At 44.2% G+C, this 21,787-nt stretch overlaps 1 protein-coding gene across 1 annotated transcript in view; it reads left to right on the plus strand.

The window, feature by feature from the left end:
• The window catches only part of THEMIS2 (thymocyte selection associated family member 2), a 263,194-nt gene that overhangs the window by 145,344 nt on the left and 96,063 nt on the right, over nt 1-21,787 (plus strand). The window contains exon 3 of the mRNA XM_069225106.1: nt 19,211-19,612. Within this exon, the coding sequence (XP_069081207.1) occupies nt 19,211-19,612 (402 nt within the window). The remainder of the gene's footprint in view (nt 1-19,210; nt 19,613-21,787) is intronic.

Consider the following 21,787-nt stretch of genomic DNA (forward strand, 5'->3'; position numbering starts at 1 on the left):
TCAGAATCTGTTATTCCTCCCTACGAACAGAGTTCGAGACAAGGCTTTACAGATGTGCCAAGATTCGCCGGTTGCTGGTCATAGAGGCATCAAGGCCACACAAGAACTTCTCTCGTGATCTTTCTGGTGGCCTACCTAGAAGTCAGATGTTGAAAGATACGTTCAGGCTTGTCCCATATGTGCTCAAGTCAAGATTCCCCGTACCAGACCTGCAGGATTACTACAGCCTTTGCCTGTTCCACCAGCTCCCTGGCATACTATTTCTACTGACTTCATGTGTTCACTTCCACCATCAGCTGGAAACCAGGTTATCATGGTCACTGTTGATTCCTTTACTAAAATGGCTCACTTCACTGCCCTAAAAAAGTTACCTACATCCCAAGAATTGAGCCAGATATTTATCGACCATATTTTCCGTTTCCATGGACTTCCACATACCATTGTATCTGACAGAGGACCTCAGTATATTTCCCGGTTTTGGAAATATTTTTGCAAGACACTAAATATCAATATAGCACTATCATCCGGTTTCCATCCTCAGACCAATGGACAAACCGAGCGTCTGAACCAAGGATTAGAACAATACCTTCGCTGTTTTTGTAATTCTACCCAAAGCAACTGGAACACTTATCTCTCTATTGCTGAATTTTCCTACAACAATACTGTCTATAGTGCCTCCAAGGTCACTCCTTTTTTCTGTTCTTATGGCTATCATCCTACGTCTTTTCCTACTACTCCTCAATCTACCTCTCCTCTGCCTGCGATTACCTCTTTTTCCAAACGTCTCCTGCAAATCCATAGGCTAATTAGATCTAATTTATTGAACACCAAGAGATATATGAAGAAGGTCGCAGATAAGAAACGTGGACCCACTCCAGATTATCACCCTCAAGATAAAGTCTGGCTTTCCTCCAAATTCTTGCCCTCACGCCTTTCTCTTAATAAGTTCACACCTCGCTATTACGGGCCTTTCCGTATTCTTCAGTTTATCAATCCTGTCACTGTCCGTCTTCGCTTGCCTCATACTTGGAAGATTCATCCGGTCTTTCATGTGTCCCAGCTCAAACCTTATGTACCTGACCCTTTCTCTTGTCAGTTTCCTTGTCCTCCTCCTGTGTTGGTGAATGATGTACCTGAATATGAGGTTCAGGAAATTTGTGACTCTCGCCTTTTTCACAGACGTCTTCAGTATTTGATTCACTGGAAGGGATATCCTCTTAGTGAATGCTCTTGGGAAGATGCATCTTCTGTTCACGCACCTCTTCTGATTTCTCGTTTTCATCGTTTGTTTCCTTCCCTTCAAACCTGGGCTTTCGGGGGGGGGGACCTACTGTCGCGCCGCACCACTCGGCGCGAGCCGAGCATTCAGCTTGCGCCGCACAGCGCGTCCTTAGACACGGCGCGCCCCGAGCCTTCTGTGCACCTCGCGAGGCCCCAGATTTTGTTTGGGGCCTCGCTCTGCTTTTCCTTGCGTCCCTGGTACCCCCTGACCCCTCCTTACCTGTTCTTTTTTCTTCTTTTCTTCTTTTCTTCTTTTCTTCTTTTCTTCTTTGAGGCATTTTATTGTACTTTCTTTATGTCTTTTCCCCCTTCCCATGTTACCTTTTTCTTCCCATCATTCCTTGTTCCCTATTCTCTATGGTTCCTACTCTATTCTGTCCTATGTACTTTTCCCTATCTAAGATGGTGTACTTTTACTTCCTGTTGGTCATTTCCTGTTTCTTGGTATTTAAGGGCTCTGTTTTCTTCCTTTCCTTGCGCTGCAACACTATCTGCTCTGATTGTGTCTTCGCTCCTGATTCTTTGCCTTCGGTTCTGAATCTTGTCAAATTTCGTGTTTACCTGCATTTTTGTTTCTTTTTGATTCCTGGTTTTTGTTCTTGTTTCAGGAATCTACTATTTGGAGGTTTTTTCCCCTTTTTAGGTTTTTTTTCCCTCTGGCGCTATTTCTAAAGGGCACGGTCTGTTCTTGGCGTTTCCATTGCCTACAGCACCGTGGCTACTAGAAAGAGTCGCCCCTTTCTGGGCCAAAGCCGAACCTTCAAGACCCACGCCACTCGATCTGCGGATTCCAGGCGTAAGCAGCACGTGAGTCGTGACAACATTAGGTGTAATAACATCAGACATAGAAATTTTGAACACGTATGGTATTTGAATTATCTCTGTAGGCCCATATATATCGAACGGAACTTTGTCCCAAACAATCCCATCAGGAATTGGAATAGCTGTAATATTGACAGGGGACAAATCACGTCGGACCTTATGTGATGAATGATGTGGTGTTAAAATTACATCAACAGGCTCCACTGAGGAGCGATCAGCAATATAGTGACCATTAATTAGTAAAAAGAAAACAGTCACAAAACCAATCCATAAAAATAATGCAATAAATGTCAAACAGAACCAGAGATAGTTCCATGGATATATCAAATAGTTCTTCATAAGCCATTGATAGAATTTGCTACCTCTCGAAAGTTTGTCAGTCTCAGTTGAGGATGAATCTGAAGAAAAATCATCAATGTCTACAAAATAGCTAGAGGAAGTCTCCGCAAACACAGGACCCATTGAATTCTCATCCACTGCTTGTGGAAGTTCTTGATAGACAACGTTATTAGTCGTGGAAGTGTTCGTGTAAAATACAGCCAAATCCTGTAGCAGGGTGTTCTCCGAAGTTGTTACTGGAACTACAAAAGTTCATTTTCCCCCCTCCCCATGGTCGAGGAAGTGTCTGGAACAGCAGCTGACATAGTTGCATAGTCAGTAGTAGCGATAGTCATCCTACTATGTAGAGGGATGTCCTGTTGGGTAGTGAGAGGGGATCAGGAACTACCCAAGGGACCTCCTGGTCTACTGTGAAGAATCGGCCACATGGTGTAATTTGATGTCATCAATGGAGATGAATCTGTTTGATTTGGAACCAGACAACGGTGGAAGGATGACAGTCCTGGTGCCTTTTATCCCCAAGACCGGTACATGTGCTCTGTATGATGGACCAAACTCTTTTTTCACAGCGATCTTCTCACGAACCAGATCCCCAACGTTAGGAATCCAGCCAGTTGAAGTTTTCGCCAAGTCCCTTATTCCCAAGGTGGCAGCACTTGCAGATGATTTATCATCACGGAATTGTTGAAGCTCCTGTAAAACAGCGAGACGTTCTTTTATGTCAAATGGTGTTTCTGCTGCCACCATACCAGGGGCATCAAGATCGGGGACATACATAGTTGTCCCAAAGAGAACCTCATATGGAGACTTTCCCCCCAAGGACCGTCTTGGCAGATTATTCAGTGCTCTCTGGACCCCATTAAGGTGATGTAACCAACTGCGGCCTGAACCTAATACTCGAGCTGTTAAGGACTGCTTTAGATCACGATTCTGCCTCTCAACGACCGAATTTCCCTCGGGATGGTATGGTGAGGAGTAATGGAGTTCAACACACATCGTCCTCATGGTGTCCCTGAAAGCCTTAGAGGCAAATGCAGGGCCCTGGTCCGAATGGAATGCTGCAACCGCATATGTACCGATAAAGATCATCAAATCTTTTATAACAGTCCGGGCGTCAGCCGACCGCTGTGGACATACCCACAGGAATCTAGAACAGGAATCTACAGCCACTCAAATGTATTTGTATGCACCATCAGGTTGCAAGGGACCACAATGGTCCAGGTACACACAATGGAGTGGCTTGTCTGACACTGAGAGAGATGTCCGCGGAGGGCGTTTGATATTTGAGCCCTTAATCTGCTGACAAATGTCACGGCAAAGGACATACTGTTTAGTCCGTCTGCATAGACCAGGCCACCAGTACCATTGTTGTAGAATGGTGATAGTGGCCTGTATACCAGCATGTGCAGAAGCGACACCCTCATGTGCAGCTGTAATCAGCTCCAATCTTTGGTCTTCATTTGGGATCACTCGATCACCAACGTCAGGAATTGTTGCAAAAGCAACATTCTGTGCACTGATATGATAGGTATAGTTAGTAGGGTATCCTTTCGGAAGGGTCTTGCCTGCAGCCGAAGCTATAACGGCAATCAGTATTTCATTATCCAACCTCGTCCGAGAACGAGTCACTGCAGCCACAGAAGCCGTAGCTACTGATGCTTTGGCTGCTTCATCAGCCAATGTATTGCCAGCAACGTGTATTCCTACACGTTGGTGCCCTAATGTATGTACTACATGGACACATGGTAGCTTCTCCTTAAGATCAGCCACCCTTCCCCACAACATTTTGTGTTTAATGGTGTTCCCTTTAGAATCTCTAAACCCGTTCAGTTTCCAATGATTGAGATATTCATTGTATGACTGGGCGCAGTAATATGAATCACAGACGATCAAAGTCTGTGTTCCTGGCTCAGAATGTTCGAGCGCTAGAAGAAGAGCTTTAAGCTCGGCCAACTGGGCTGTGCCGTCCCCTAAGGTCTGAGTGTAGGTATTATGAGGATGGAAAACCCCGTCTTCCATTACCCCGCACACAGCTGCGCAAGCTGCTGAGTATTGATGTTTAGTACCCACAGCCGGTTGTGCCGATCCGTCAGTATAAATGATGGTATCATAACTGTCTATTGGCAAAATATGTAGAGGAGCGGGGTACTCCTGGTCATACTGGAGAAATTCTTGTGTCTGAAGTCTTGGGTCAAACACATAATCAACATCAGTGGCGGTCAGAGACGTTGCCCATTGAATCCAGCGTGCATGTAATGCCTTAGCGTTTGGAATGCTCGCTTTAGTGACAGCCTCTAAGGCCGGCACCGGGGAGACAACAATAATGCGCTTCCCCTGGGCAAGTGGCCTCTCCTTTATGACGGCCATCTGAACTGCTGTCAGAATATTTTCAGTAGGAGCAAAACATTTCTCAGCATTGGAGTACAAATGTGATTTGTATGCTATCGGCACCTTGTCACCCTCATTAAAGGTGACATAGGTAAACCCAAGGGCACCAGCTATTATTCTGATGACCAAATTTGTTTTATTATCACATGTGTATAAGTGTCTAGCCTCCAGCATGTCCCGTTGTATGTCTCTAAGGATGTGTGTATGTTCAATTGTCCATCGCCTGCTAGAAAAATTGGGCTGAATTAAGTCATAAAGCGGTTTGATGCGTTCAGCATAATCCGGAATGTATGTTCTGCCAAAATTAAAGAAACCCAGTAATGACTGTAGTTTCTTAAGCGTGTTTGGAAGATGTAGCTGAGCACACTTTTCCAGGAAGTGCGGGGCCAGGCTCTTTCCCTCATTTGATAGCTCATATCCTAGGAACAATACACTAAGAAAGGCTATCTTGCTTTTCTTAAAATTAAATTTATAGCCGAAGGCTGCAAATCCCAAAATTATCCGATCGACCCTTGCAAGATGAATGTCGAGGGTGTCGTCAGTGAGATATATATCATCCACATAGGATAATGCATCGGATCAAGCTCGTGCAAGATTGATGTTACACGGGCCGAAAACAGTCCCGGGCTGTTTTTATAGCCTTGGGGTAAACGACAAAAGCGTTTCTGAGAGCCAAAGGAAAATGCACTTAGGTCCCTACTTTCATGTGCTAAATTCTGGCAGAAAAACCCATTAGATATATCCAATGTAGTTTTATATTTTTTACGCACTATATTATCAGCGCTGTGCTGTGTGAATTTTGTATAGCATATGTGCGTGTATGACTATTTAAGTGTCTATAATCAACCACTATTCTATATGAATGATCAGGTTTTGCAACAGGAAATAATGGATTATTCATCGCCGATGTACAGGGCTCAATCATTCCCTGGTATTCAAGTTGTGAGAGTATCTCCGTCACCGGAGCTTTCGCTTCATGTTTAACAGGGTATTGTGGCTGTGGCTGCGGGTGCGGTGTAGACCTAACGGGAATAACATGACAAGGAGAGTCCTTATCCCAACCTACATGATTACGGTATAATGCAGGTGCCTGCGCTAAAGCCCATTCAGCAGCATAGGCTTTTTTGTCTGCCTCTGGAACAAGATCGGAGAAAGAAGGCAAAATGACATCTTCCCCATGTGGGAGCTTGCAGACATGTTCAGGTGGCCAGTCTCTCTCGGCCAACAGGATATCACTAGTAAGTTCATCCCAAAATATTACACTAATAATGCGTTCCACGTCTCCCTCTATCTGAATTGTTAAATCATAAACCCGATCGGGTGGGAGAACGCGGCCATCCGCTGTTTCAACTGCGATATAATCGCTAGTTGCTGTCCCATCCAGATGATCTTTCAGACTCAGGCGACATATCGTGACCTCTGCCGCGCTGTCCAACAGAGTCACTGCCCACCTCTTGTTCCTCAACAGTGTTCTCAATACTACTGGCATTTTTAACGGTCAGTGCTGCCACTTTCTTCTTTTTAAATTGTGGCTTTTGCTGAGCAGTCTTTTCTTCTTTTTTAATGGTAGACTGCGGCGAGTCTTTCTTTTCTTTCACGTATTCCGGACGTCAGTCTTGACGGCCCCCTCTCTCGCTACGTCTATCCGGTGCGTCCTGAAAGGAACGAGAAGGACGTGAATCAGTATATCTGTCTGGAGTTCTAATGTTATCCCTATTCCTGAGATTATACCTCATTTCGGAGTACTCCGGATGTGGAGAATCAGCTCTTTTATTTCTCCTATCTTTGAAATCTTTTTGTTTGTCCCAGCGCTTTTTAGAGCCCTCTTGTGCTTGCTTTGTACTTTCCTTATGGGCGGCACTCGGTATGTCCAATTTTTTAGGTTTGGCTCCCAGCCCATCCCGTCCTATACTAGTATAGGTATCGGATATTATTTTCGGTAGCTGTCTCTCCTGTTCTACATGTAGAGTTTCCCGGAGACGCTGGCGTATCGCCAGTGCCACCGCTTCCCCTTTAATATTACTTAGTATTATCGAGGAGACGGCGTCAAAGTTACGCATCAATTTCATCCCCAGATCTAGGGCCGGTGCAGCCCCATGCTCATTTTGTATTTGTTTTAACACTTCCGGTAAATTGGCAAGTGTAGGGGTACCATGTGTGGTAGTATAAACGGCAGCGAAGACTGTACCCCAAGTGGCACATTCATCCACCGAGGGAACCATCCCGAATGGCAAGCACATAGTGAGCAATCTATGTTTCTCCTGTGGCCCCGTATGGGGGAACACAGCTTCCAGCTGATTTGTTTTCTGAGCAATCCAGAATGGTATTTTTTCTCGTTCCGTGGGCACTTTACCCATAATGGTATGCACTGTTTGTGGATTAATCCCAGTAGCCAATTGATATCCACCAGCTACTGGCGGTGCTGGACGCGCTGGTGTAGTGTTCAATGTTCGCATTACGAACTGAACCAATCGTCTATATAATGCCACTAATTCATTATATAATATTCTTAAATCTACAATCGGCATAGTCTGTATGCCTGGGTGAGGTGTATATGTGGAAAACATGGGCCATGTAGGCACTTCATTACTTAAAGGACCTAGCCTCACCCGTCGTAGTACATGTGGTAGGGCGCCTTCAAACCAGTTCTGATGCTCTTGATATATGAGCGATATTTCATGATACTGGTATGTTTCGTATCTTACGGGTACGTCCGCAATGTCATATGTGTGAAATGTGTGCGTTCGTTGGTCAGCCTCAGGAAAGGCAGCCCAACAGTAAAATGTTTCTGTTTGGTAGGCTTCAGTCGCTTCTATAATCAGAGTAACTTCCCCGCCCTCTTCTGTAAGGCCATGCGCTAATAAATGTTGTGTAAGTGCATGTCTAGCATTTGCAGGAATGTCTATGGTATTAGCCATAGTTGTTTAGAGAAACGGAACACCAAAAAGTAGGGGACTTTTTTTCCTTTTGTGAGTTCGAGCTCGAACAACCTACAGCCTAATTAGGTGTTACCTATTTGGCTGAGGAGGATTCTCCCAAAGACCACAGACGTCTCCGTATAATGGTACTGAGGGTACCTGTTGTCTGTGAGACAGTGATAGTCAGGGTATCCGTAAATTAGTGCCTAAACACCATCGTTGGTGGCGCCATGTCGTAGTTTGGACTCTTGCTCTGAGCAAGACTGCTGGTCTCAGGATGACAGTACTTTCGTTTGTAGGTGACTAAGGGCCTGATTCTAACTTTGGAGGACGGTGTTAAACCGTCCCAAAAGTGGCGGATATACCACCTACCGTATTACGAGTCCATTATATCCTATGGAACTCGTAATACGGTAGGTGGTATATCCGCCACTTTTGGGACGGTTTAACACCGTCCTCCAAAGTTAGAATCAGGCCCTAAGTTTCTTCCTACAACTAGTTGTAACTGTTGTCCAAACCTTACCGGCTTACTAGCAGTACCTCACCAGAAACACAATAGTAAAAGGTGATTTGTAGCAGTCGCTTACGTATGGATTCAAAGTAAGATCTCTCAGGGCTGTCGTGGTTAAACGGAAATTACCCTTTTCTCACAGATTTATTATGTCTCATACAAACAAAGGAAATAACACAGATGCAGTGAAGTTATAATAGTTTTTATTCAACATAACTGCAATTTGCGATAAGTTGCATGAACTGCAATGATTAGGATAATGAATATACCAAGCAATAGTATTGTGAAGAAGAAAGTCATTGTTATAAAGACCCCCACCATTGTGCAATATATGAGAGAAATATAGGTATATGTATAAGATGGAATAAGCCCTAATACCCTAAGGAGAATAGGTATAACCTCCTACCTAAAAGGAGAGCTGGGTTCGTTAAACCTAATCTGCCAAAGCCGTGTCCATGAGAGGAGCCCCCAACCCTCGTTACCTTGGAATGAGGTCTCTATCTCAGACTCTGCAGGGACACGAAGACTGGGTCAGCGTCAAGATGACTGCAGCATTGGTATCAGCGATGATGGTGATGCCCTCTGGTCGGAATCCCTCTGATTATCTGTCTAAAAGTGTGTTATATTTATACAGATCTACAAGGTCCCCTGACATAAGTGTTATTCAAAACAATAGATAACAGGCATGCTTGGGACGGCAATTAATATCAACAATCCCTTGAAAGTATGGAGAGGGAAAATCCCTAAGTGTGAATGCCTACTGTATGTTTGTCTTTCGTGCTTGATCTTGACGCCTTAGCGCAGTGACACTGATAACAAGTGGCCTAACTATAAACAAGGCCGCCATCTTAACGGAAATAAATAATTAAATGGACTAAGACAGAGCAAGCTAAGTAGGTTAAAAGTCACTGGGTGATGGGGGCACGAGTTTACAAGCCTACGGCTAAGCTAACTCCTGTTATCCCATTAAAATAAACTAGGATTCACTACAATTCTCTAAATAGGAAATCGCAAATAGGGAATTCCTATTTGCGATTTCCAAAGCTCATGTATCAAGCATTTCCTAAATGCGAATTGGGCATTTAGGAAATGCAATTACCACCAAATCCAATTTGGTGGTAAGCATGTGCATTTTTTAAAAATGCATTATAAATGCATTTCTAAAAATGACATGTAGCGCACACATGCCCCCCTAGGACATGTGTATGCTTCACATGTCCGCAAATATTTTTTTGGGGTGCATCAGAGGGGGCCTTAGGCCCCCAGCACCCAGGGGTTTGCATTACCCAATTTGCAAATTCCTAAATGGAATTCGCAAGTTGGAAAATGCAAAACCATTTGCACCTACGGGATGAATGGAGTCCCATTCCCTAATTGCGATTCGGTAATAGCGATTGCGAATTTTAAGAAATCGCTTTTACCGACTCGCAAATTTCATACATCCCATTTTGCATTTCTTAAATAGCAATTTTTTAAAATTTGCTATTTAAGAAATGCAAACCAGGAGCTTGACACATCTGGCCCTTTATTTCTCCAAACATTTCATACATTGTTTGAATGCGCACTGAACATCACACGACCAATGTGTGAAATGTATTAGTATTAACCTACACATAGGATTTTGTACTGAAACCATTACTAACCCTATGCTAGACAACCTGCACACACCCCTTCACCGTGGTGCAAAGGTTGTGCGTGGTGCCAGGCAGCCTTTTTGTGCGCAGGTGCAGAAGTCACGTGTCAGCAACAGTAGGCTACTTTTAATAAATACAGCTAGCGCTGCTTTTTTCCCCTTGTGCAACGCAGAGCAGCAACTTTAGTTGCTGCTTTTCCGTTGCGATAAAATGAATACATCTGACCCCTTATTTGAAAAGAAAAGATTAGCACCATACTAGTCAGCCATCAGAAACGAAAAAACATAAACATTAGCTTAACAGGAAAAATATTTATCCCGATGAAAACAACTGAATATAAAAAAAAATGCTATTTTAGTAGGAAGGCAAGTTCACTAGTAACACTGGGGAAAGTGTAACCTCTCTCTGACATAACTCGCTGGAGTTCATGTGAACTCTGCATAGATTGAATGCTTGAGTTAATCACGACCACAAGACACGAAAATCCCTTGTGAAAACACCTGCTGACTACCGTGGCACAAAGCATTTTTACTGTGTGCCCCTGGGCTTTGAAGCGATGTTTCGCTTATTTAACACTTTCTAGGTTCTGCTTCTAAAATAATATGTATGATGAAACTTTATAATCAGCCAATAAACAAAATAAACGGAAAGATGTGTTTATGTAGCATCCACACCAGTAACTTTGATTCTGAACCGTTCTCAAATGAGGCTACGGGTACAGGAAGTGTAGCAACATCGCAAGTGTTTCTTTGCAGTGTGCTCTTAAGGACACACCACTTCAACAAACCACCACTTCCTCCTGGGCAGGAGTTAGTTATGAGAGTGCCTTGCTGCATCGATTTTCTGTCACACAAGAGCTATGTGAGTGTAGGCGCCGGCGCCATTCACACCAATATACCACCACCAGGTGCCTGCGCCTCAAAGGAAGCCTCATGGTTTAACATTAAGAGGCATATTTGTTAAAAACTCACAAAGAGCAGTGCAGCAACACCTTGCTGCGCTATGTGATAGAGAAAGTGCAAGAATGTGCCGTACTTAACTTATTACTCCGCATTCCTGTCTTTTTCCTGCGCTGACACAAAATGTGCTGCCTAGCGCCAATGCAGGCAACATAAGCAGGATTGTTTTTGTGCAGGAAGGAACACCTTCCTATACAAAAACAATCCTCTGAGGCATTTTCCTCTTTCTATGTGTGCTGCAGAATGCAGGTGTAGCATTTTGACACATTTCCAAGTCTGCCAGTAATGATAAATCTGGGAATGCCCCAAAATCAGGGGCATAGCGCCAGGCAGGGTGTTTGTGGTGTTAACCACCCCCTAAAAAATGTATTCTTTTGTAAATAGTTGGGTATAAGTGCTTTCAGCAGGATAATGTGAAGTGCCTGTCGAATTTCACCTGTAATTTTTACATGCCTACACTGGCAAAAACTGCCATACACTCTCTCCTACGTTTTGAAGGTCTGCTATAATGTTGATTAGTTTGAAAAATGATGTTTTTTTTAGGTACCCCTAACAATCCACCCTCCTCTCTATTTACAGTGCCCATTCAGCTCCCCTCATGCCCTGCTTCTCATATAATAAGTTTAACAAGAAGTCCCAGCATGATTGTTGGGAGCTGAAGTTCATCCCCCCAATCATACTGATCTAGCTACGCCCCTGGTCAAAATCCATGAGTGGATGCGTGTGAACACCCACACTTCACCCGTGAAACACCTTCCCAGGGTAGAGTAACTCAACCCAGTGATTTGCACTGTGTTGCATTACTCTAGATTTATCAAGCCACGCAAGGCCACACAAGGCAACCTTGCGTGGCTTGATAGTTCTAATTTAAGAGTTACATTGTTCTTGCACCTTGTTGCATGGCGCAAGGGTGACACAATTTTTTTAAAAATATGCCCCTAAATATTTAGAACACAGAATTCAAACAGGCAAACTTAGTAAGAGTTTGTGAGCTCTTATTTTGTTTGTGTTACCCACATTGATGACTCTTCCAAATATCCTCTGGCATGTAAAACTCAAGAGGGTGTTTGACTGTCACACAGGTGCCATAACCAGTTCTAGCTATAGCTCTTTCTGCGGTGTGGGATGCAGCCTGTCAAAGTGGGAGCTTCCTTAGTTCTCAATACCCACCTACAACTCTCACAACTGCACAGTGCCACAGAGCTGATGTTATAGTAGAGGTCTTCATGGGTGTAGGAAGTGTGGACGATGCAGGGGATTTATCCCCGTCCCCCAGATTTTGGAGTATGGAGGGACACACGGTCAAGGTTGGGGGGCGGACAGAAAAATCATCCCACAGGGACTTCTCAGCCATACCCCATCTGACGCCTCGAAGTTGACCTTCACACAGACAAAGAGGATGAAAGTGCCATCCGTTGGGACGCCTGCAGCTTTTCAGTGGCTTTTATAACTAGGGGTGGGGCAGGTGCTGCTGCAGCCCCAGGTAGCCTGCAAAGCTTTAGCAGGAGAATAGGTAAGGCAGTGAGGTTCCTGTTTCTTTCTGCATTTCAAAGACGGTCAAAGGTTGAATGCTGTTAAGCAGTGAATAGCTGTTTGTCACGACTTACATTTAAATATCCTATCATGTAGATCTATGTTTATATTTGTCTTCCAGGGAAACAGCAGTTTCAAAGAACTGGCACATTGTATTGTGAAAATCGCTATCAAGCAACATCAAGGAACCAATATATAATTTTTTTTTAACTTATTTTATTATTGTTTTCTGTTTACATCTCGCTTTACATCCCACTTGTAAGCAACAATGCAGTTACACACATGTATACATGTGTTTTTGTAGTTATGAGGTACATGTCTTCAGAAAGCTCCAGTCTAACGTATAAACACAAAAAATAACTTAGCAAAACTATTCAATCAATTAATATTTTTTTTACTGAATCTAATGATTATGGATTAACTTTGCTGCACGGCTGGTAGAAACCCATCAGTCCTTTAAGTTTGTTCCTGCAACGTAGGGCACCACTTTGTCAATGCAAACAAATATTATATTTTATTACAATAGAGTGTGTCATGCTGTGTTACGCAACCAATCTGCTTCTGTGTCCTCCTGTAGTGGTCCTTTCACAGGCCTATATTCAACAAAACTCTGCAACACTCCACACCACATATCTGACTATGGGCACCTACACACCCCACATGCCATCTTTCTCCTCAGTGCCTATTCATCTACCCTATCCCAAACTTCGACATCCCTTTCCCATCTTGCAAATGTTGGGCCAAGATTAGTTTTCCATGTGACTGCCACTAGTCGTTTGGCCAATGCGATTGCCAAGTCTAATAGTCTATTACCCATTTATTTAAGTTGGGGACAAGCAAATCCACCTATTAAACACAATTGTGGCATACACTTAATCACTCTATATAGAGGCTGCCTAAATGCTGTGTTATTTGAGCCCATTATTTGCTAATTTGGATATAATGCCACTCCATATGGAAACAATTTGCATATACAGACCGTCATCTGTCACAAGGCCTAGGGGACCCTTCAAATATCTCACCGGTTTTCATGGAGAAGAGGTATGACTGGTTTAGAAAATTAAATTCTATATACTTCAGCCTGGTGTTTCTCAACAGTTTTGAGCTTATGCTAGTAGGGTCTTCCATTCCTTGTCCTTTATCTTGTGGCCTATACTTATCTCTCTTCTTTCTCTGGATTAGTCAAGATCCTTCCTAAACTTTCCATTAAGTGCTGTAAAGAGACATGCAACCATGTGCCTACTATGCCCTACCATCATGGGTGCTGACGTAATGCATGCTGAGGCATTTTGGCTAGTTCTGTGCCTCAAAGTCCCTCAAATGTTCATCTCAGCGCATCATAGTTAAAAAAAATGGACTAGGGTCCAAGCCATTTTTGTCCATAGATGTCTCCAGGGAGATATTTTCTCCAGTGGCGTAGCATTCCCCCACCATGAGTATCCCCGCCTCAGTCCAGTGGTTAATTGCTCTGCAGTGAAAAAACAGGGGGCCAATCAGGGGCAAAGCATACAGTGTTGTCCAGATGTCCTTGCAATTCATTGTTTCCAAAATTTCAATGGTAGCAAAAGCAATAAACGGAGCCTAAGGGTTTTGGTGTACTTCCGCATTAGAACCGTAAGCAGAGTACCCTGGTGTAGTTCTTACTTCAAATCCCCCAGTTCCTCAATGTTCAGATAATCAGTCCACCTTTGCTATGCTCTGCAATTGGGCTGCTAGGTAACTCTAACGGCCTGATTTAGATCTTGGTGGAGGGGTTACCCTGTTGCAACGGTAACGGATATCCTATCCACCGAAATCTAAATACCATTGTTTTCTTTGGTGTTTATGTTTCGTCGGACGGGGTATCCGTCACTCTTGCGATGGAGTAACCCCTCCGACGAGATCTAAATCCGGCCCTAGGTCTGGAACACTAAAGACCCCATCCAAAATTGTGTGTTTATTCGTCTCCAGCGCAAACCTCTGCCTCTCTCTGTTCCATACTAGTGGTCAAAGGTGAGTTTCTATCAAACCCACTTGGTATGGTCACTAACCATAGGTTAATAAGAAGTTTAGCAGCCTGGGCAGGACCACTATCTTGGCACGAGTAATTCCTTGCCAAAATCATCAGGCAAAGGGAGTGCCAAAATGCCACTGATCCTTTAGTTGCCCTTAATGCGACTCCCGAGTTACGTTTTCTCAGATCCATTGGCCAATGATATTTACCCCAAATAATTAAAGGTATGAGAGGCCTACTGTATTACGATTCCAGTTAGGTCCGTTTCCTGCCCATCCCAGCTAATGAGAAGACATAAGACTTAGTAGTATTTGTCTTAAGCCCAGAGACCCCTCCAAACTCAGACAGAAGGTGCATGGTTGACCCTAAATCAAATGTCCCACTGCAGATATGCGATAATATCTTGTTCCTGCAAAGTGATATAATATGCACCCTGTCCAATAAAGGGATGCCTCTGCCCCCCGCACTCTGGCTCACCGCCGCCAAAAGTTCAATAGCATTAGCAAAAAGCAGGTGGGAAAGGAGTCCTGTCCTGTGACGATCTCCTCAGGGATGACGGCTGCGACCATCTCCTCCATGTGGTCCAGGGCCTCCTGATGTGCTGGACTCCCACCTCCAGTCTGCAGTGCTGCCTTCCTGTTCCTTGCCATCTTTTCCTTGGTCCTGCGTTTGCAGTCATGCCAGCGTTTCTTGCACTTGATGACTGTTCTGCGTACTTCAGCCACACTGTTAATCTTGTCGACAATTTGTTGCCATATAGCCTCTCTCCTACTGATTGGCAACTTTGATGTGACAAACAGTTGGTGCTGGTGTTCCATCACCTCTTTAACCAGAATTTCCTGCTCCTCTGCACTAAAGCGACACTTTATTTTCTTCTTAAAAGTGTCCTGGTTCTTGTGTGGATCCTCCTGGCTGGTTCCTCGTCTGCTGTCATCTTCCTGGGGTCTGTAGTGGCGTCTGGGATCCATTTTGGCTCTCCTCTGGTGAAATGGCTGTGTTCGCTGTATTTTTTTATGCTATTGCGTAAAAAAAACCAGTGCATATCCGGTTTGCGGTGTCGTAAATCGACCCACTGTCATTTTCGCCGCGTTAATGTCGTTTTCCTTTACGACTTGACGCCGCGGTGTGCGTCAAAAATATTGACTCCCACCTGTTGTTTGTGCCGCCGTGCGTCAAAGTATAAATATGACGCCCGCACGGCGCAACAAAATGCCGTTAGCCGGCGGTATTATTTTTGACGCAAAACTGCACCGGCACAGTTTTGCGTCAAAAAGTATAAATATGGGCCTAAAGCCAGAAGGTACAGTCTTTGATAAAGAACAAATGTGGTTGGTGAATCTGACCTGTGCTCCATTGTGGTCAGCTTTAAATTGTGCTTAGGTCCAGGTCAATCGCAAGCATTGACTATCACTGATGCTTGAAGCTTTTTGGAGCTATATGACCTGTCTTCTATGTATCTACCATTGGATTGGGCTCAGGCTAATTTAGGGACTTTGAGGACTCAAGTATTGTCCCTGACCCTGACAAGGATTGTGATTTTTGCTTGAAGTGGACAGTTAGGGCAGTCAGGGAGAGGATGAAGTGTATCAGCCAGAGCTACTGACTTTGGAGCTAGGGAAGCAGGTTCAAGTCTTGGCGTTGGCTCAAAATCCTGTGTTTCTGGGTGAATCACTTAATCTCCCTGTGCCTAAAAAAATAAATGTGTCCATTTGTAATGTAACTAACTGGTGCTTATGTAAGGCACTCCAATACCTTCGAGTAAGTTTTCGGTTTATAAAACTGCAAAAAAAACACTGTCTTACAAAACTTTATTGAAAATGGAAAAAACTGTGATTAGATAAGAAACCCAGTTTTATGGCTAAATGTACACACAGGACTACATCTAGTGCTGAGTGGTACTGTCTTTTAGCCAAGGGAATTGCCAACCGGAGGCACGGTCAAGGGTTCTTTTATAGCACTGTTTCTAAGCACTTTCATTCTATTCTGTTAAGGGGATAAGGGCAGAAGGAGACTGCGGAAAGAAAGAATGGTTTCTGATTAGCCCATTTGCATTTTGAGGTTTAGGAATGTCGGTAAGAAAATGTTGTTTCTCTTTTATTTTGTCCCCTACAACCATTTTTTGCTTGGCGCATGAAGATGCAAGGTTCATGTTTTTTCACTTATTTTCTATTTACTTTGCAGAATGTAAAAAACAATAAAGGATACTCGCAATCTTTGATTACATGCCAGCCTTTACTGTTATTTCACTTTTTCACTTTAGAACAATGCAGTTGTATGTTATCAATGCTGCGGCTTGCAGACCATAAGTACTTTGTATGGCTCCAGTGGAGAGTCCCCAGGGCCGTCCCTGTCCCCGCAGAAATGTAGTGTCTCCTACGCCCCTGAAGGTGTTTGTTTGGCCTGTCTAGCACCAACAGTGTGATCACTGCAGACCCCTAACAGAGCCAAAACTTCAGCACTATGTTACGAGTGCGGACTTGGATGTTAATAAAGACATGGAAGTGGCTTATCATGGCACAGTTTTCTGACTAAGAGAGGACAATATCATAATGAAAAAAACAAGGTAAAAAAATGTTTCTTCTCTATTCTATTCGTGTGACTGCACGGTTGTACCAAGGTACTGTTGTATGTCACGACTCCACTTTCCACAGAAAGGGAACTCACACGTGAATTAACTGTTACAGTTGCACTCAACTTCCCTTTCGGAAAACATTAACCTTAACCTCAATGCGCGGATGCACTTACACGGGGTTTTCATTTTTGCACAAAGTAAGATAAATGGCACCTACATTCCTTTGTGTGCAACTCACCTTTCTGCACAACAGATAATGTAGAATTACAAACACCACAATGCATCAGTGTATTTAAAGCACACTTCCATTTCTACAAAGAGTAACCTCACAAGTTCTCTCATGCTTTGCTGTACTTTCAGGCAACTTCACTGTTTGCAGAAAGTAAGATAAAATCGTGTATTTGCATAGCTATGTTTGTACGTAACTTGCCTTTCAGAAGAAAGAACAGAAGGACGTCTGTGAATTATAGAACACAATGCCCTATTCTGCAGACAACAAGATAACAAGTAACTCAGTAAATTGCTCTACATGTGTGCAGCTTCTGTTTGTGCTCAAAGGAAAACAAATAATAACTCATTGCATTTGCATACTGTAAGAAATCGGGTTACTGTTTGAGGGGGTGAAACCCTACTCGAGCAGCAACCACAAATCTTGTCAGGGTGAAGCACCTCTTTGGGATCAGGAACTCACGCCAGCAGAGGCCTGCAGGGCTCAGGAAGTTCCAGTTGCAGGTCCAGGCACCAGGTCAGCTGGGCAGATGTAGGGAGGCTTCTGGGGCTTCTTATTTCCCTGTAACTCAGTACAGGAGGTCATTGAGCTGGCCCTTAGGGTCACTTCAGCCTAGGATGAAGGGTGCAAGTCCAGTCTTCCTTCTCAGAAAGTAGGGGAGCAGGCAGCAGGGCAGCAGTGTAGCAGTCCTTGTAAAAGAGCAACACAGAGGTGTACTGAAGAGTTGGGTTTGAGGGTCCGCTATGTATACTTGGTGCCACGAATGAAGTAGGAGAAGGTTCTTTCATGCAACTTTCCTTTTTGCTGAAATTAAGATTACAATCGTTGTTGCTTCCTTCCCCTTGGCTGTCCTGGCCTGTGGAGGTCACTCTCAGGAACATTAATTTCCTGCACTGGAGGTGTCAATCCAGCATACACTGCAGCTCCCTACACTGGAGGTGAGAAATGACTGGAGGAAGTACCATGCCTTCCTGAATTGTTGGGAGGACACAGGCGATGTATTGTTTTTCTCTCAGCGCTGCAAAGTCCTGTTGTGGTTGCTCCAGGAGACAAGAGAAGACAGAAGCTGTTATTACAATCATGGCCCTGGAGGGCTAGCCCCAGGGGGCAAAGATCAGCCCACAATTATTACAATGTAGGAGGGCGCTGCGTCTCCTGGCCCTGGGTGAAGTACATTTGCAGTGATCTTGAATGTTGTGCAGCCGGAGTATAGGTGAACTGACTATAGGCCATGGAGAAACACGAGTAGAAGGCTGAGTATAGGGGACCTGATGGCCTTTAGACAATGTTCACTGTTCAGTCTCAGAAATGAATTCAAGGATCGAAATCTTGGACAAATTGCAGAGAGGGAATGGTGCTCATGGTGCTGGGCTTTCCTCTCTGTTTCAGATGTGGCAACAGTTCAGGAAATACCCAACATCTAGGAGTGAGGAAACAGGAGAACTCTGATGGTAGAGCTGCTGTTGGAGAGATGGAGTCTTAAGGGCAGGCAAACTAAGAAAATTGTGCCGCTGGCCTTTTGTTCTTCCCTGACTTTAACCCTGATACACTGGCCAGGAGAAGAGCGTGAACAGAGATTTGAATGGAGTTGGTGACTCAGGCGATAGTACAATTTATGGATTTTCTTCCCAGGCTTAGAACGACCCATCGGAGGGATGAAGGGTGGATGGGGGCTGTAAGAAATGTTTGTACAAGTGGATTCAAGCTTCACAGTCAGTGCAATTTGTACACACCCAAAATGCATGGTGCGCATGGACTGCAATTTGTGACATGCACGTGTTGCACTTTTGCATTGAGAATGATGTGCTGTAGCATGTGATGCACAAGTAAATAGTGTTTGTGTTTTTTGAAACACATAGCCATTTGAGAGCGCACAAATACTTTGAATACGGTCAGGAGCAAATAAACTGGTGAAAAGGAGATTACATTTGTGTTGAGTGAATGGGACTAGGGACATGTGTGGACTCTTTTGCATTTGCTGCTGTAGTCTGACTCCTAAACTAACTGACTCACGTCATTCATATTTTGCAGGTCATTTTAGACTCCTCCCGGACAAGACTTATTCATCCATTGGAGAAGTTTCCAGAGCTTTGTCTAGTGGCAAAGACCGCCAGCCATCCGCATTTGCTTCTGTAGTTGATTTCAGCGTTAACAAACACAACATCAAAGCTTTCCAGGCTATCTTTTGGAGAGGTCTGTCCAGCGATTCGCAATATGCAAAGTGTATCACCAAAGAGGATCATGGGAACGTTTGCTTCAAGATACCACTGACTATCCAAGGAGAGTTTTATGCATTTGAGGGGGAGAACCTTTACACTCTGTCCGAAATGCTGCAACTCGAGAATTTAGCCGGCCTACGAGTGACATGCAGCTCTCTGAGAGGAAGTGCGCTCTCCCTCACTCCTGTCTATGAAGTCCATGCAGTCATGCAGTGTAAGTTTTTATGGTTGTTTTCTCCTCAAGGTACTCAGGCATGGTTTCCACTCCCCAGCAGTTACATTTTAGAAATGCCACGTACGTGCATTCATTGATGACTTCTCGAGAATAGACCAATTTATATAAAATGTTGCGGTTTAAGGGGTAGGAGTACTGTAAATTTGCCTCATTTGCTAATAGTTTTTCAGTAACTTTGGAGTAGAAAAACATGCAAAAAACATTTTTGTTATAAAGACTTTAACTTAGTTATTGTTATCAAGCAGAATCAAAAACAGTTTTAGCTATGCCAGGTGTGTGCCCAGTTGTATATTGATTGAAAAGATCAGGTGGGCAGACTTGAATAATACTTATAAGAAGTTGCAAATGGGTGGCAGCAGCAACTGTTATTTTGCACACACTGCAAAGCTTTCCACTGCTTCTGCTTATGTCACACCTCTTCTGTGAGCGTGGGGAGACTTCATTGCTGCTGTCCTTGTGTGCAGGAAGCTTGCATTGGTGCTGCCCTCTCTGTGCCTGGAATGTATGTTAGTGAAGCTTGGGGAACATCTTTTCAATGTCCTAAGGCCAAAATGATTACCGTTATCCAGGGGGCAGAGGTGCACAAGGGGTGGAGGATTGTGGATCATAGGGTGGGAAGGGGTGGAGAGTTCTTCATGCAAATGGTTAGGGTGTGGCAGATTTAGGATGGTGGAGAGCACACAGCGCACAGTGTAAGATACCAGAGGATCATGGGGGTATTACAGCAAGTGGGTTTCTCAGGGGGGAAGCAGGGCACTGAGATAGTGTCAAGGTGGTGCCAGATTTAAAGCATGGGGCAGGAGGGGGTATACACAACCTCTGAGCTGCCAGGAGGATCCACAATGAGGCTGGTTGTTCAATGTGAAGGTAACACGTCAGCCTCTTTGTGTCGGGCTTAAGGCCTGGGATGCGCCGGGTTCAGCATCATGGGAGGTCCCAAGAGATGGCACCAAGACTGGTGAGTCAATGCCTGAGGAAGGGTAGTGCGTGTCAGGCAGGGCAAGGACCCCAGGATCGGGCTGTGAGACCCTAGCCGATTGCTCAATTACAAACAGCATTTGCCCACAGCATTCAAATGTTTACCTTGTTGCAACACTCTATAAAAAGTAGAGAACTGTTTTAAGAAGCCTCAGAAAAGCAGTGGCTTAGGGACCCCGTTCCCCTTTGACTTGAAGCCCGTGTTGGGACACTAGTTTTAGGAGAAGAAGACAACCATCATCCAGTACTGACTATTCATTGGACTCTAGTACTAAGTCCAGAATCAAGTTTTGTGTGTGGCTGTGTTTTCAATATTTGCATATGCGGTGTCCACATGCAGAGACTATCGGGGAAGCAAACAATGGTTGAATGAGTGCATGTCGAGATGAATACCTGTATGGCTAAATGCATTGGTAGATGAATGAGTAGATGATGTGTTTATGGTTGAACGTTGTATTAATCCACTGTGTCTCTCCACCCAGATACTCACACATCTCAAGGATCAGTACTGGTCTGCAACTAGTCAACCTGTATGTCAACACTTGGGTGAGATTTTCTGCAAAGCAGGTACTGAATTCCACTAGTACATTGATGATAAGGAGCTGTGTCGAAAGGTAGCACCAATACCTCTGACACTGCTTCTGGATGTCACAGAAGAAGCTTAAATTGATCTCTCAAAAGGTTGAGTGCCCACTGCTGTCCCAAACAGATCCCCATCTCTCCCTCCTAAATGGATCACTATATCGCATAGGCTCTCATTATTCTAATGAGACTAGTGGATTTTGAGTGGCAGAATCGCCTGCGGTGTGGGAGACTGAGTCTAACCCACTACAGGTGACACCTGTTGCCCTTCATCCGGGTTTTGTTCCAGCTAACCCATGCCTCATCTCTACCCAAGGGCAAGGATGATTGAGCAGCCGAGCGCATGACATAATTGATTTCTCAGGGAAACCGTGGTCACTCAGGTCTCATCCGCTTCTTTCAGTTACATTAGTCTCACATACACAATGGCAAACAGAGGCAGTATATGTTTCAATAAGGTTTTAATGAAGCAACTGCATCTTAGATAGCAAAGCATGTACTGCAATAACCAGCACGATACAGAATGACAAGATTAAAATTGTGACAAGGAGAGTAAAGCATAGAAATGACGCTACCATGTTGTCACTAGAGTCG

The sequence above is a fragment of the Pleurodeles waltl genome, chromosome 3_1 (assembly GCF_031143425.1).
Source record: "Pleurodeles waltl isolate 20211129_DDA chromosome 3_1, aPleWal1.hap1.20221129, whole genome shotgun sequence".
NCBI lineage: Eukaryota > Metazoa > Chordata > Amphibia > Caudata > Salamandridae > Pleurodeles > Pleurodeles waltl.